Genomic DNA, 17,954 nt, shown 5'->3' on the forward strand with positions numbered 1-17,954 from the left:
ATTGTTCATTTGCATGGGTACAGCCATCTTAGTTTTAAGCCATATCAGGGTCCAGCCCAAACCCTTAAATTCAGCAAGTGCTTCCTGTGAGAAATGCTCAGTCCAATGCTCTCCTTGCTGTGCTTACTTACTACATGTGAGCTGCTTTTAATAAGATATCCCCCCTCCACCACAATATGGAGTGATGTAAATAGGAAATTTCACCACCTCTTTCTATAGCATCATTCCACATAACATGTTAAATAAGGAATTTAACCTCATCATTTCTATCCTGCCTTCCCCCCACCCCCAAAGGAACTTTGGCCAGTTGTACACTATCACAAACATGACTATTTCTTTAACAGCTCAAAAGTTATAACTGCTGTTCAGTGTGTGTGTGTGTGTGTGTGTGTGTGTGTGTGTGTGTACTTTACAACAATATACAAGGAGGTTCAAATAATACATTGCTGTTACAAAACCAAACATATCATGAGACAGCACCAATGCCAACAATTGGAATGAAATATGAATAACTTAAGAGAAACCAAAAATGCTCAGGGAATAAGAGCAAAAGAATTCAATCATTAGCCCACCCACCCTGGAAAAAAAACCAACAACGCAGCATTGACAGACCTTGGAGTCTCAAATTTCAGCGGTGCCCTGTGCAATGCCAAAATTTGGTGCCCCTCACCTCTCACATTCCATTCTAAATCATAGTTGTGCGATCCCCTGTGGTGCTCCTGAGATTCCACATGCAGTGCGACTGAACTGTTCGCGTTCCCCGAAATCCGCCTCTGCCCTCAGTGAAATAGAACATACGCTGGAAAGGAGAGAGAAGGGCAACTGGACATACTCTCATTGTGGGGAGTTTCATAGCCTGGTCACCACCACTCAGATGATCCTGTCCTCAGATAACATTCAGATGTGGAACAAATCCTACATTAACCATCTCAGTGGGTGAACCATATCAATATCTTACCCAGCTAACTCAGCTACAGTACCCCTAATGTGGTTTCTTTGACACCAGAAAGGAGCCCATGAGGGAATTAACTGTGTTAGGTTGGAAGTGGCTCAACATGCTATTTTTCATGCTCCATGTACCTACTTTGCAGGTTGTAGGTCAAAGATGGGGAACCCATGGTCATGGGCATAGCCAAGGGAGAGGGGAGGGGTCAGCTAGATCAAGTAAATCAATAATAATGCTTAACTATCTGAGGTTCTCCTCCCCCTAACATTAAGCCTACCTCCCTAACATAAATCCTAGCTGTGCCCATGCCTGTGGTCCTCCAAGCATTACAACTCCTCTCATCTCTGGCCATTGGCCATGCTAACTGGGCCTGATGGGAGCTGGAGTCCCACAAGTGGACCACATACTCCCAATTGGAGCTGTAGAACATCAATCCCTAGAATTTCTTGGAGCCTGTAGTTCATGGACAAAACAAATAAATCCATTATGATTGTTGTATGCAGTGTGCAGCTATCTAGGGGTATCCCCTTTTGGAGGTTTCTGTACTCAGCAAGTTCTTCTCTAGTGTTTAGCAAATTAATTCTTAAAGTGAATTCTCATCAAGTTTCTAATTATAATATCTTTAGGTTTAATGTTTGTATTTCAGATGAAAGACAAACATTTTGGGGCCAGTCACAAGAGGCATGAATAATTTCTTCAGAAGCTTATCTAATTAATTACATTCCTCTGTAATGTCTATAAAATTTGAACCACCATCATTCCGTTAATTTAGATAAAAGGAAATCTTTAGTGTTTAAATGTGACACTTGGCACTAAGAAACCAATGCATTCATTGTTTATGCATTTTTTAAATCAACTTTAGATAAAGAAAATGCTTTTGAAATGTTTTGAATACTCAGTTTGCATGCAACTTAATTCCCCTCCTCACCCTCAGCAAGAAGTACATTATTGTTCCATGTTAAACATGTTCATGGTGCATCAATGAAGGCAATTAATTTCATGAAAACTTGCCCACCAATGTGATACATTGCATATTATGATGACCAAGTATACAGAGTTCTCAGTGCACCTTTCTAATATTCCTAAAGAGAAAGGAAAGGCAGACAATGGCTCACTAGCATGTACTTACACTATCCTCTCCTTAGAACTAATCAAATTAGAACTAATGAGGGCTCGAGAATGAAGGACTGTAGTTCAGTGGCAAGACAGATGCTTAGCATACAGAAGGTTCAGCCTGCAACCAAAGCATCTAAAAATCAGAATGCACAATACTGAACAGGCAAATAGCCTGACCTGGTAAAACCAAGCATCAAGGGCAACCAAAATTGCCAAAGGCCTGGAAACAATGCCTTATGAGGAATGGCTTAGGAAGCTGGGTATGTTTAGCCTGGAGAAGAGAAGGTTAAGGGGTGATATGATAGCCATGTTCAAATATATAAAAGAATGTCATATAGAAGAGGGTGAAAGGTTGTTTTCTGCTGCTCCAGAGAAGCAGACACGGAGCAATGGATTCAAGCTACAAGAAAGAAGATTCCACCTAAACATTAGGAAGAACTTCCTGACAGTAAGAGCTGTTTGACAGTGGAATTTGCTGCCAATGAGTGTGGTGGAGTCTCCTCCTTTGGAGGTCTTTAAGCAGAGGTTTGACAGCCATCTGTCAGGAATGCTTTGATGGTGTTTCCTGCTTGGCAGTGGGTTGGACTGGATGGCCCTTGTGGTCTCTTCCAACTCTACAATTCTATGATTCTACGATCTTCTGCTGCCCTCTCCAGAATGTATATGTTGCTAAGCAGAGGGTGAAATCCTGCTGCTCTGGCTGTGTGCTACTGCATACCTGCCAAGTTCCTGCCTGAAAAATAAGGGATCGGCAGACTGGAAGTAGCGCTGCCGCCATTTTGGAACTGGTTAGAGCAGCACCGGAAGTAGCTTCTGAGCATGCTCTGCCCAGTTCCAAAATGGCCACTGCACCAGAAATCGCTTCTGCGGCCATTTTGGAACTGGGCAGAGCAGCATTAAAAGTCGCTTCTGAGCATGCTCCGCCCAGTTCCAAAATGGCCACCACACCAGAAATCGCTTCTGCGCATGTCCAGAGACTCCAAACATGCACAGAAGGAGCCTCCCCAGCTGGTAAGTAAACCGGGGGAAAAAAATCCGTTTTTCCAGGTGGGAACAGCTGGAAAAACGGGTGTTTCCCGGGGAATACGAGAGACTTGGCAGCTATGTGCTACTGTTCTTTTCTGGGAACAGTCACACACAGCCAGTGCAGGATATTGCCCTATGCTCTTGCCAATCGATGTCATAAATCACATCAGCTGATGGGCATGTGGGTAAGCTTGGGGGAAATGGCCTCATGGATCAACTTGAGCCTCTTGGCGGGAAAATATTAGTTTGTAGATTGGAGGTTATCCACCCTGCCTTCTGCCCTTGTGTTCTAAGCCATGATGGAATCACCCATGCCAAATAGATAGTAGGGTATTAATTTTTCTAGCTTTTACCTGAACGTCAGTAACCTGCACTGAGGGTTTGTTAGCTTGCTGCTAATTGGTTTTTGCTCATTGCAGATCTTACTAAGTTAACAAAGCTGTTGCCCATTTATTCCAATCAATGTCTCATGTAGTTATGGTGGCGACAAATCGTCTTTTTTGTTTTTGTTTTTACTCCTTCTGTAACAAAAATAGTCAACCTTACCACCTACAACACATTCCAGTAGCTTAATAACCCAATTAGCCCATGGATCAGAGGTCCCCCACTACTGTTAATAAGTATAAACTAGGATGAACTGATCAAGATTTTATGTGGGAATACATCCATGGACTAAAATTAAGACATACATCTGAGTAAATATATCTAGCAATTGGGCTATAAAGAGAGATGTGATAAATTATAGCTATTAACGGGGGTCAAAGCTTTTATTTCGACTATACAGAACCTTAATGAACAAATATTTCAATTCAAAACAACATTTCTGGATGAGATTAATGAACTTGTGTTCTTGCATAATATCAAAATGTACTCTCTCTCTTCTTCTTTTACCTACATCAATTCCACTCTTCACTTTTCTTACAAAATCTGATTAGAGCTGGATTGTCTTTCTCCCCCCTGCCCCCCTTTTTTTGCCAAGCTGAAATAATAGATGTGCAGTCAGGCTGGCTAATAGAGTAAAATGGCAAAGATAAGCAACGAAATAAATCTTGGTTGTTTACAGCCTCTTTTCCCCATGCAGAATGCCCTTTATCAATAAAACAATGCAAACTTCATCAGAAAAAAGAATCTACCAATTTAGAATTTAGTCCAAGAAGGTCTTCATCAAGCTAATCTCCAGCAAACGTTGTTTGCAATAAGGATTTATTTGCTGTCTCCCTTTTGTGAAACTGCTGCCCATTCTTCTTTATCTTTTCCCCTTGGCCATTGGATAAAGCAGCCCAATTATTGGAAGCAGAAAAGGCCCAGCAAGCTTTCAGCACAGAACTCTCTGTCTACCTTGGGTGCTTTATGTCATTAGTATGAAATGAAGTGTGCTTACCTCTCTTTTTTCTTCTTTTCCACGCTGTGTTTTTCTTCTCTTAGGAAACCCCAGCCAAATATCTCGAGTACCTGTTGCTATCAAAGTTCTCGATGTAAATGACAACGCTCCCGAACTTGCATCAGGGAATGAAGCCTATTTGTGTGAAAACGGAAAAACCGGAAAAGTAAATATTTCTCTGTTGTCCACACTGTATAGTGGGTTTGCCCCCCCCCCAAAAAAACCTTCCCTGTTCCCTGTCTGTTAATGTGAGTTAAATCTTTTCCCTGATTATGTGTGAAATTGAACATAGGAAGGTATCTTATACTTGGACCAAGCGAGTCACTTGGTACTATAGACCATGAGTAGCCAACCCCTCGAGGGCCCTACTTCACATCACAAGTCTAGCTGGAATGTGTCTGATAATGTCTCTTGCTTTTCTCAATGGCACATAGGGAGGAGTGTGCAAATGTGTTAGAAAATAGTCTACTGTACAAAGGTAAACAATAGGCCAATTTCTCCACCAGCTTCTGCTTCTGGTCTTGTCCACCACTAGTACGTGGATTTTGCAAAGCTTTCCAGAATGGAATTCAGCCCTCAGGCTGAAAAAGGTTCCCCACACCTGTAAGAGGTAATGGGAGTTTATGGTATTCCTAGACAGGAAGTGGAGGAGGGTAGTTAGGCAGAGTCAGGCCCGCGCTCCTGGTAATCTCTCCTGCTCTACACTCAAGGAATGATTTAGTTGCACATTTCTTGCTGACTGTGCTATTGTGACATGAGCTCTGTTCGCACAATCAACATACTGAGAATGAAGGAGAATGAAGATGACATGAACATCACTCCAATCTCCCTGTGTTCATTTAATGACATGAGCAGATCTTACACATGCAGAGACTGAATGTAGGCTGTCTGCACATGATCAGGAATTGTTTGCGTGCTTTCTGCATGGCCGAGCCTAAACATCTATGGTTTATGAACAAGAAGAGTCTGTTTACATGGCTGACTGAATGGGTATACAGTCATACCTCAGGTTACAGCCACTTCAGGTTGCGTCTTTTCGGGTTGCGCTCCGCGCTGAACCTGGAAGTACCGGAACGGGTTACTTCTGGGTTTCAGCGCGCGCACATGCGCAGAAGCACTAAATTGCGCTTTGCGCAGAAGCGCCGAATCACAACCCGAGCGTCCACAGTATAACTCAGGGGCAAGGCTTGAAACTACTAACCTGCCATAAGCATTAAATCTACCCATGGTGCAGGTCACAAGAACAGACATATCTGCCCCTCCCCCCCAAATGGTTTTTTTTTATTAAAAGGGAAAATGGAGCCTTTTAAGGACAGAATTGTTTGCCATCTCTCTGGTATAAATAAAAGTTGTGGGATCATGATATTTCACACTTTCTTAGAAAAACTGTTTAAGAAAGGGTGAAATAAGGCAGGAACAAGGTGGAAAGGGGAATATAAGGGAGAGAAATGTTTAACAACTTCTCTACCCTATCCTAAAAATCTGGATCCACAGTGCTTGTCCATCATTCAGTTTGGAGTTGTGTTGAATGATGTAACGGAACCTAATCTCCTAGGAAGCAATATAGCACAAATGAAACAGAATCGTTTTTATTATCCAGCTTGTGAAGACGCTGAGTGACAGAAATCCGGAGCTTTGTAGCTACCTCATTTATTTCTGGGTAGTGACATTTTAATTTAAATAAACAGCAGTTGACAGCATGACACTAGAGTTGTTAATCCAGCTATTCTTGTGCCTCGTGGGTGTTTGGCATTAAATTCACCATTTACCAAAGCAGCTTACCTGATAATAGAGTTAGAATTTGGGCCTATACAAAAACTATGTGTGCCAAGATTTGATTGTTGCAAACAATCCACATTTGCACCTTCCAGCAGTCATTTCCGCAGCTCCTTCCTGTCCTGGTTACCCAGTTTATAATACCGTAGTAAACAGTCTATTAAACCACTGAAGAGTGAGATTGGTGAAATGTGGCTCCTAGCAAGTAACAGGCATTCACTGAACATCTACTGAAGTCCAGATCCCAATGAGGTGGTGTCAGGGTTCACTGTTCGCCCACACTCAGCAGGGCCCCCAGTGCTAACCCCTGGACACCCCCATCGTGCTTTCATTCCTCCTAGTGATCACTCTTTCCACTTCTCCCATGTAAGCAAGTGAAAAGTGTCTAGAGGAAGAAGATCAGAAATGTTCGTGCCTTACCTTCACATATTCCAGAGCCTGGGGCAACCACTGAAAAGGTTTTCTCATGTGTAACCTTTTGCCTCATCTCAGATAACAGGAGAACTCTATGGATAAAAATGTAGTTGAAACAGCTGGAATAAATTCTAGCTACAAAGCTGGCAGGGATGTAACAGCCCTCAAGTAAGTGGACATGGGGTGAGGGTGGGGGATACAGTCATGACTTCTTCAACTACTTCATTAACTGACTAGTCTCATAAAGTCCTTGTCAGAGAGAGAAAAGATCTGAATGAAAGCTCCATGTTGCAACTAGATCCTGCACACTAAGACTTACTGCCCTTGTTGAAATTTCAGTTTGTGTTTGCTTGAAATGAAATTTAAGAGAAATACCAAGAAAAGCTTTCTTTCAGTTGTTCATTGCTTAGGGCTATATCAAGTAGCTGAGCTTTCTCTTTGCCAACACACACACACACACACACACACACACACACACACACACACACACACAGTGGTACCTCAGTTTTTCGAATGTCTCAGAAGTCAAACATTTCGGTTTTCAAGCACTGAAAACCTGGAAGTAACTTATTTGGTTTTCAAACGTTTCGGAAGTCGGACGTTCTTCCGGAACGGATTACGTTTGAAAACCTAGGTACCACTGTAGTCTGAACAAACCAGTGATAGGAGTCAGATGCAGGGAGGTAGCAGTCCATTCAGAAAGCAACATTAATCTCATTTTTGAGTAGAATGTACCACACTACCTTTCCCCAATATAGCCCTCCTGGTTGCCATAAACAAGGGGTGGGAAACAGAGGTGAATCTCCAGGCACTGGGGTGGAATCCTTAGTCTAACATCTCATGGGTGTGTGTGTGTGAAGTGCCTCACCTCCACTTCAGAACAGTGCGACCACAGGGGTACTCTGTTAGAGTGGTCTAGTTGGAATTCTCTGTCCAAAAGCCAAGAAGTGTGGCAAATGGGCCATAGAGCTTCATTCAGCAGCGTGGAAGGGCCATCAATTTAGACCTGTGTCTTGTGATGGACCCATTAAGCCCATGATCAACCCCGTCATGCCTCAGCCATCTACCAGAAGATTGGGAGGGATACGCACCCAATGCCTAAGCCAAATCCTACCTATATCTGGAATCAATAGAGTTGTGGCCAGTTTAAAAATCACAAAATGTTCTCCTTGTCCAGTTTGTTTACCTTCTTAGGCTAGATCTTGCTCCAAGGGGAGAGGTCACTGCGAGTGAGACTGCAACTCTGACCTCTTTTGCGCTTGTTCCCCCCCCTTTTCTGCTTTTGTTCCTTCTCTGCCCCCCCCCCAAAAAACACACTATAGCAACATTACTGGAATGTTCACGGTAGGGCAGGGTGACACCCAATTGGAGATCCCAACCTTAAATAGCAATCCAGTGCTATATAAAGATAGGGGAGAAATTCAGTTCACATTAAAAGGCGAAGCTATCAAATTCACACTTTCCGAAACAATATGCAAAGTAAAACAGCCATCTTTCATAATTTAAACTTCTCTGTATTTTAAAATGCAGTTCTCTGGCCAGGTAATGTGTACCAAAAAAGTGCATTTACTAGGTAAAGTATGTATATAGATGCCTATATCAGTGAGAATAACATACAAAAATGCATTATATTAGGGGAATTGTTTTGCAATGTGTACACTAGGCAAAATTGCACACAAAATGTGTTTATCAGAAGAAATATGCACTCCACTGTTGATGAATTTTCATGATGACTTAAAAAAACCACTTGCCAACTGAATAGGAAATGTGTAGAACTGAAGACTGCAAAAATGAGAAACTGGTGGTACCCGAAATTGACAGAATAGACGTGCACCAGAGTAGCAAGAGAGTGTGAAGTGGGTGGGTGTTTTACAAAGAAATCAATTTCAAATGCAGATTCAGCATAGCAATCATGTGGGAGGAAAAATAATACAAGAATAAACTGAATATAGAGACCCTCCTCTAGATCTGAATTCTCTTGCGTCTTCCAAATAAATTCTTGATCATCTGACACAAAGAAAGAATGTGATTGCTTTCTACTATCTGAATACATTTACAGATTTGTAGGTTAACTTAACAGCTAAGTTAAATTGAGTTTGAATCACCTTAGGGGACTTGATTACATCTCAACCTCTTAGAAAACCTTATTTGCAGTCTGTAAATATACTGAGTGAACCATCTAATGCAGTTCATTCCTCCACGTGTTCTATTTTGGGTCCTGATATAATTGAGAGTGGCAACCACGACTGCCGGTGACGTGACAGAATGCATTAAAAACTGTTGATGTATAACACTGCCAAATGAATTCTTCTTGCTTTTATTCTGAACCCATAATAGCAGAATACTAATCTCAGATCCACTGGAAAAGCATGCCGCTTTCTGATTTGCATTCTTTACACAAATCTGCAAATTTTAAAAAGGGCTGCTCCCCCCCCCTTTCTGCTTTTCTACTGGCTCACACCAGGCAAATTTACTTACTTTTACTTACTGTTTAACAAAATTCATATAAAAATTGACTGTAAAAATCATAAAAAACACAGTTAAAACAGTTAAAAGATTTAAAGAGAATTTAAATTAACAGTAAAAAATAAAATTGTCCAGTAGCACCTTATAGACCAACTAAGTTTCTTCTGGTATAAGCTTTTGTGTGCACGCCCACTTCTTCAGGTGTGCATGCACACAAAAGCTTAAACCTGAACAAACTTAGTTGGTCTATAAAGTGCTACTGGGGAAATTTTTATTTTTATTTTATTTTTATTCTGACTGTGTCAGACCAACACGGCTACCTACCTGAAAGTAAAAAAGAAAGATTTTTCAACACTGATGTGTCTGAATAGGCTTGCCTAATCAAAAATCTTTTAAGCACGCCGCAAAAAGTATACAGTGTAGGTGTAACATGAATCGGCAGGGAGTTCCAAAGTGTAGATGCTGCCACACCAAAAAGAACAATTTCTTACAATTGCAGGAGTATTACAGTGGTACCTCGGGTTCCGGACCCAATCCGTTCTGGGGTGACGTTCGCACCCCCAAAAGTCTGCAACCCGAGCGGAGCTTTCATGCATGCGTGAAAGCGCGCAGAACGCTTCTGCGCATGCACGCGTGGTAAACACTTCTGGGTCCACCACGTTTGCAACCCAGAAAAATGCAACCCACAGCGGATGCAACATGAGGTATGACTGTATATGGCAACAGTAATAGTGTCTGAAGAGGTCAAGTGGGCATATGGGAGAAGCAAAAAATCCCTATATATTTTTCACAGAAACTCAAGGCATCTTACAATCTACAACACAAAAACCACAGTAAATCATAAAACTATCTCTGTTTAAATAATGGCTAGTGACAATGAAGTACAGGGTTTTCAGAAAAGAAACTAATACTGCCGACCCCAATCCAGACTCTTTTTCTTCATTGAATGAAAATATATGAAAAGATCAAGGCAATGTACAACGATGTGAAAAGAACAAGAATGTGATGGCTGTTTCTTCAAATGTTATTCTTCGGAGCATCACGCCACCACCACCAATGAACACTTTTTTCTTATGCAGATTGTTCTGGCAATTCACAGTGCTGCATATACTGAAAGCAATAAATTGTGGAAAACATTATAATGACAGGTCAATCATGAATGCCCCCCCCCCCTTTCATTCTCTTGTGCTGTAATCTCCATGCTGGAAAGTGCCAAGGAGTTACTATAATAATGGTCATTCATTAAGCAGTCATTCAGCACACAAAGACAGAGATAAATATGACTTACCTTTAGCACAATAAAGAAAAAGAACGGCCCCAAAAAGGTCTTGGGCCTTTGCCAGAGCCCACATAGCAGGAACATTTGCAGTTGTCTGCATGACATCATATTTGTATACAGTGGTCCCTCAACTTACGAACTTAGTCCATTCCAAATGCACATTCGTAGGTCGAAAAGTCCGGAAGTCGAAACGCAGTTTCCCATAGGAAAAAATATTCAGAAAAATTCGTAAGTCGAAAAAACCGCATTTAAAGCTTCCAACGGTTTCCGTTCGGATGTAGAAAAATTTGTAAGCGTGCGGCCATTTGTCCCGTTCGTAAGTCAAAACCTACGGATGTCGAGTAATTTGTAAGTCGAGGGACCACTGTATGTGGTAAAATGTTTCACTGTATGCAATGCATGTACACACGGTGAGGTGAAGGTTGCTATGGGAACCTGAAGTCTTAATTTCTTGACTTGAGTATCTGAAACAACAAACTTGGCATCCCCCCCAAAAAAAAACAACAACACTATTTCATATGACATCCCACATATCTTGGAGGAAAGCAGCCGTGTTGAAGAGAGTTAGTAAAAGAAAAGGCAAATGTGAAGATGAGTGAGAATTGCAACTTCTCATGTAAGTTTGGTGGAAGATTTTAATGGAAGCTTATAACAGAGATTCAGGAGATTCAAGCATTACATTTAATAAGACTCCGTCTACACAGTTACTCAGCCTAATCTTGCTTTAATCTTAGGAAGATTAAGTCGGGGAGATGGCATGATAGAGGTTTTGTAAAATTTTGCATGCTGTGGAGCAAGTAAAAGATACATTTCTCCCTCCCTCATAATACAACAAATGGAGCCCTTCCATTAAATCGACCGACAGTAGAATCAGGGCAGACACACAAAAAGTACTTCTTCAGACAAACGCAATATGTGGTGAAGTTAGAAGTGGGCATGAGTGAGAAAGTTTCAAGCAAGCATCTAAGGCCTAGCATCATAGATCAGTGGAGTCTGGTTCATTAGGGCCAATGGGGCACTGTCCCACCAACCTCAGTCTGCCTTGAAGACAACCTCCACCTCCCTGCCTCAAATGTCTCTTAGGCTATGTTTTCTCAAAATCCTCTGGATTGTTCTCAGATAGTTTCTAGATTAATTTTCAGACAGAGATGCGATAAGCATTGGGAAGTGGGTGGGTGGCTGGCCAGGTAGGGAGATAACACTGGAGCCAAAAAGTCACAGAATGCAAGCAGTTATAGCATTTCTATGCCAGGACAAAACAATATATGAAATAAGCTGAGAAGTTATTCAAAACAGCAGTAATTGGTGAGAACACAATCTTCCTACCTTTGCTGTGCTAATTTAACACCTGTCAAAGGACACAGCATTAATAAACAGTGAAGCTAATAGCAACTACTCATCCAACACACTCACTGCTGCAGAATTTCTGAACAGGGAACACCTGGAGCTTCTTAGCGATTAATGCAGGGCACCACACAGCTCAAGTTACACACTTTTAGGCTGTAGGCTCCATCATACTGCTCCAAAAAGAGGTCCATTGAAACCAATGGGGATTACTTTGATGCAAAAATAAAAATAAAAATGGTTACCACAGGGCTGTTGTGGTTGACTGAATTTTGCAGGAAGTGCTTATCCCTCACCCTACCCAAAATCAAGAGAATTTAAAAAGTGCTTAACTTTGGCAAGATGTTCTAGGTACAGGTACATACCTCGGTTTACGTCCGCTGCGGTTTGAGTACTCTCTGTTTGAGTACTCCGCGGACCTGGAAGTATTTACTTTTGGGTTCTGCAGTGCACGCATACGCAGAAGTGATCTGCATGTGTGGAAGCGCAGCTCCATTTAAGTACATTTCAGGTAGCGAACGGCTCCCTGGAACCAATTGTGTACTTAAACCGTGGTACCACTTTATCAATATTATGTCATTTCACATTTTCTTATAGTTCTTTTTGAAGACAATTTTTTTTTGTTCTAAATCTGAAAATCACTTAGAATGATATGTCTGGGGTGTGAACAGACCAGAAAAAGCAAACAAACCAAAAAGAGGCCAGCTTGTTCTTGTACTTTTTACAAAAAGTTAGAAAATCTGATGATGCTTTTTCATGCCATGGAGATAAACTTGATATCCACTTAGAACTTTTCTGTTATCAGATAATATCCAAAGCAGTTTACAAAACTGAATATAAAATAATAAGACCACACTCAAACTATCCAGTAATGATCTCTTGCTAACATCTGCTGAAAAAGCTGCTGTAAGAAGGCGCGGGAGCAAAGGCTTGTAAAAATGTTGGCAATCCTAGATAAATCTAGTTTTATCATGGGTTGGATCCAGACTAATTATTTTAGCTGGATTTAAATCTCATTGAAATTAATGGGACAAGCTAGTCATTACTTGTGTCATTTCAGTGGAAACTAAGTCCACATCCCCCTCAATGAATTTACTGTGATGTGACTGATTTAAACTTACAAAACTATCCTATGAATGTTTACTCAGAAATAAGTCTCACTGAGTTTAATAGGGCTCACTTCCAGGTAATTGGATGTAGGATTGCAGCCATAACTTTTCTCTCTTCCCATGTGCAGTTTAGTCAAACCTGTGAACTGATTTTGAATTAGATAAAACTTTTTGTTTTCTTTGTCCTGTTGTAGGTCATTCATACGATGAGAGCCATTGACAAAGATGATCCTAAAAATGGACACTATTTTGTTTACAACCTTCCACAGGAAATGGCCAGCAATCCAAATTTCACAATTGAGAAAAATCAAGGTAAATATATAATGCATAAATATAACACAACAGAGTGTCATGTGCCATATTTCATTTATTTCTGCTTGCTTTGTTCTGTTTATTTCGCAAATGTCTTTTTCATAGCTGTCAATTTCTCCCTTTTTTTTAAGGGAAATTCCCTAATGCTGAATAGGCTTCCTCGCGAGAAAAGGGAAAACTTGACAGCTATGGTCTCTTCACAAATGAGAATTTGGCTTCAGTCTTTTTCAAAATGTCTGGGACTGGTGCTGAAAGTAACAACTTGGGTTAGAATGATTTTAAGATATGGTAGTCACCAAGGAATTTAAAACTTCCTAGGACAGATTTATCTTCTAATTGGATTGTGGCTGATTTTGAAGTGCTGGAAATATCTAGTGTATTGATTTTTTTGTTAGCGTCATGTAGGGATTAGCATATTTCCTCTTTTCTGTTCCTTCGCTGTTCTGGTGGTTAGGTCTGTTCTCCATTCCACTCCTCCTGAATTTTAATGTTACAAGAACATTTTTAAAAAATGCATAGAGGAAGTTAATGTATGTGTATTTGGAATGTGTCACAAAGAAGTCTATGTATATATACAACAGCATACGCAGTGCTATTTTTTCTAGGAAAAGAGGTGCCAGAACTCACCATGAACGCCTCCCTTGTTTTCTTATAATGGCAATGGCACCCACCTGAAAGGTGCTCAAACTGAATTCTGGTGAATTGCTGCTGGGGGGAAAAGCCTTGAACATATGTAGAGGTCTTTTATATTCTGAGTGATAGTGGAAGAGGAAGGAACACATAGGTGTGCATAGCCATTTTCTTTCTTCATTGAATAAGTAGTTTTGTATACGCTACTGTTGAGCTTTCACTCTAAAATGGAAGGAGTAGAAATTTGTGATTAGGCTGGACATATAACAGTTTGACATTTTGACATCTGGAAGTAAATAAGGAACAGAATAACAATGAAAAGTTACGTACTATGTTATGATATTGAAATTGTGTGCTTATCAATTCAAAGTGCTGCTTTTAGTGTATAAAGTCTTGAGCAGTTCAGGATTCAAATACCTCTACGACCACCTCTCCTCACATGAACTGACCTGGACCCTGTGATCATTGTCTGAGGTCCTTCTCCTTGTGCTTCCTTCACAGGAGGCCTGGAAGGTGGCAATATCAGCATGGTCCCTTCAGGCAGTAGCTCCCTGCCTGTGGGATGCTCTTCCCAGGGAGACACATTTGATTTCCCCTTTTCCCCTTCCCTTTTCCCTTTACCACATATATCCCCAATCAACCACTTCAGTCAGTGGAACTGACACAATTACAGGTACTACATAATACCTGTTCCGCATTTGTAAGAACTTGATATTTTAGTGTGGCAGCACCTACAGTTTAGAACTCCCTGTCAGACAAGTGCCTTCAATGTATTCTTTTCAGTGCCTGCTAAAAAACATTTTTGTTTGGACAAGGCTACCCAAATTTTCAGAAAGCTGATGCAAGATTTAATCTGTTTTCAATCCATTGTTATTTTAACTTTACAAAAATCTTAAATTATTGTTTTTCATTCTTCTTATAGATAATGTCATTGTCTTATCTTTTTTTGTAAACCAATTGGAGGCTCTTAACAACCAAGCAGGGTGTAAATTTTATGAACTAAATAGACCCATTGAAATTAATAGACATGACTAACTCAGGTCCCTTAGGTGGGTTTACTCTGAAAATGACTAACATTGAGTAACATTGAGACAAATTACTCAGTGACTCCTCAAATAGAAACCTATCTTGACGCAAAGCCATCTTGAGTAAAGGAGAATTAGTATCAAGCATGTACTAAGGGGGGGGGGCAATAAAGTTGTTAGGTCAGCAAAGTTTGAAGGACAACTTACCTTAGCATTGCCATTTGAAAAGGAAGGGCACACTTTAATCCTGTCACACTCTAGAATTGTCATTTCATTCACATCGTGGAAGGAAGAAGACAAATTTGGATCCCTTTTCTACTGTCATTGAGTTATAAAATTTACCCTGGCCTCATTTCCTGGCACATAGATTTACTTGAAGGTCAGGCAGCAAATGAACAGTAAACAGTCTTGAAAGATAATTTTCTGAATGTGTGGATTGTCACATTAGAAACTGCTCTTCATTGGTTTGATTGATACAGTCGCCGGCTGCACTTAAGTCCCTTAAGCAGTGCATATCCATGGATGGCTCGTGCGTTGCATGTGTGCTGATGTGCAGCTGACTTGCTGAATATTCACTCTGCCTCCGAAGCACCATTTCAGATTTCACTGGATTGGGGGGAGGGGGGAGAGAGGAAAGTAGGTAGGGCAAAAAGGTTTCATGAGACAAGATTCTCAGTTAATGTTTTCAGTCAAGGTCTGCTCTTTTATTTATTTGCTCACAATTATTAGGTTGTGTCCAGCTAAGCCCTACTCAGAGTAAATCTATTGAAATTAATGCACTTAAGTTGCCCGTGTTCATTAATTTCAGTGGATCTACATTGAGTGGGACTAGCCTTTGCTAAAACCCTGCATTTATTTTTAAAATGGAAGAATGTGGACTAATATGGGGCAAAGCTAAAGATTTTTTCCCAGAAAAATGTGCCAGTCTTGTACCATCAGGACATGCCTTCCCCACCCCCTCTGAATCAGGGGAGCAACATTGTTGCTTTGAAAGGCAACGTTTTATCACCAGTCCTCATATATTTAAGGGGTAATCAAAGGCACTGGTCTCCTGCCAACCTAGCAGTTTGAAAGCATGTCAAAATGCAAGTAGATAAATAGGAACCTCTACAGCGGGAAGCTAAACGGCGTTTCCATGTGCTGCTCTGGTTTGCTTTTTCATGCTGGCCACATGACCTGGAAGCTGTACGCCGGCTCCCTCGGCCAATAATGTGAGATGAGCGCGCAACCCCAGAGTCGGTCACGACTGGGCCTAATGGTCAGGGGTCCCTTTACCTTTACCTTTACAAATGCACTGGTACAGAATGGAAAACACCTTGGCTTAGTAGCTGGGGCCGTAGTTTATCACAAGAAGGTGAGTCAGCTATTTGATGCAGCTGCAAAATTGGTTAAGGCAACTTGCCGTTGGGTGTTGTGGTTAGAATGTCGCCCTAGAACCAGGCAGACCAGGGTTCAAATTCCCAACTTGGCCAAGAAGCTCACTGGGTGACCTTGGGCCAGTCACTGCCTCTCAGTCTAACCTACCCCCACAGTCTTGCTGTGAAGATAAAATGGGGAAGAGGAAAACTATGTATGCCACCTTGAGCTCCTTGGAGGAAAGCTGGGATACAAATAGGTAAAGGTAAACGGACCCCTGACCGTTAGGTCCAGTCGTGAATGACTGGGGTTGTGGCGCTCATCTCACTTCACTGGCCGAGGGAGCCAGCGTTTGTCCACAGACAGCTTCCGGGTCATGTGGCCAGCATGACAAAGCCGCTTCTGGCGAACCAGAGTAGCACATGGAAATGCTGTTTACCTTCCTGCCGAAGCACCACCTATTTATCTACTTGCACTTTGACATGCTTTCGACCTGCTAGGTTGGCAGGAGCTGGGACAGAGCAACAGGAGCTCACCCCATCGCTGGGATTCGAACCACCGACCTTCTGATCGGCAAGCCCTAGGGCTAGGCTCTGTGGTTTAGACCAGTGTTTCCCAACCTTGGGTCTCCAGCTGTTTTTGGACTACAATTCCCATCATCCCTGACCACTGATCTTGCTGGCTAAGGATGACAGGAGTTGTAGTCCAAAAACAGCAGGCAATCCAAGGTTGGGAAATACGGGTTTAGACCACAGCGCCACCCACGTCCCATGAGGTACAAATATAAATGCAATAAACAAAACAAACAAATTTCAGAACCATTGATTTTTTTAAAAAAAAATTGCATAAAGTAATAGCTCCATTCCCCTCACTCACCTACCACTAGTCAGACCTTATCTGGAGGAATGGGACCAGTTTGCTGCATGTAAAGACATAGGCATACTGGATTAGGTTCAGAGGAGGGAAATAAAGATGTTCACGGGTATGGAAAACAAGGCATATAAGGAAAAGTTCTAGGAAATGGACATGGTTAATCTGGTGAGTGGGGCAGGGGGGCGGGGGTGACACTCGGTACACCCCCCCATGCGTGACTCCCAAGCCGAGCCCCGCCATCCAGTAAAAAGCCTTGCTCGGCCCGGCGGCTAGCTTGCTCACTCACCTGCTTGGCCAGCGCGTGCTGTGCTTCTTCCTTCCTGCTGGGCTGTGCCACGGAGGCAAGGGCCGGTCCAGGACACCCCCGGCACCCCACTACATAGCACGCATGCACAGCATCACTATGTACGACGTATGCATCACTACATATGGCGCATGCACTGTGCTTAGCGACACATACATCGTATGTAGTGACCCTGCGTGTGCGTGCTACATACCCTGTTTCTCATATTTTAAGACATACCCATAAAATAAGCCATAGCAGGATTTTTAAGCATTCAAGGAATATAAGCCATACCCCGAAAATAAGACATAGTGATAGGCGCAGCAGCAATGCCGGCCGCGGCAGGAGGAGGAGGGAAAAAATAAGACATCCCTTGAAAATAAGCTATAGTGTGTTTTTTTGAGGAAAAAATAAATATAAGACGTGTCTTATAATATGAGAAACACGGTAGTGACGCGACGCCCCCAGGTGTGCACCATGTTTACCCCGCCGGGTGCCTGAGCAGCTTCCTACGACACTGTGCAACCTACATTCTACGTTATACTGAAATTAGTGGAATTTAAGTTCCATGTAAGTGTCTAGAAACAGGAAGCTAGTGTGACAGAACATGCAAGCACA

General features: G+C 41.8%; 1 protein-coding gene across 2 annotated transcripts in view; it reads left to right on the plus strand.

Annotated features, from left to right (window-relative positions):
• CDH8 (cadherin 8) overlaps positions 1-17,954 on the plus strand; it is a 231,572-nt gene that overhangs the window by 192,640 nt on the left and 20,978 nt on the right. For both annotated transcript variants that reach the window (XM_088672014.1, XM_035120354.3), the window contains exons 9-10: positions 4,514-4,635; positions 13,052-13,169. In XM_088672014.1, the coding sequence (XP_088528140.1) occupies positions 4,514-4,635; positions 13,052-13,169 (240 nt within the window). The remainder of the gene's footprint in view (positions 1-4,513; positions 4,636-13,051; positions 13,170-17,954) is intronic.

This window comes from Zootoca vivipara, chromosome 6 (genome assembly GCF_965207765.1).
Source record: "Zootoca vivipara chromosome 6, rZooViv2.hap1.1, whole genome shotgun sequence".
Taxonomy (NCBI): Eukaryota; Metazoa; Chordata; class Lepidosauria; order Squamata; family Lacertidae; genus Zootoca; species Zootoca vivipara.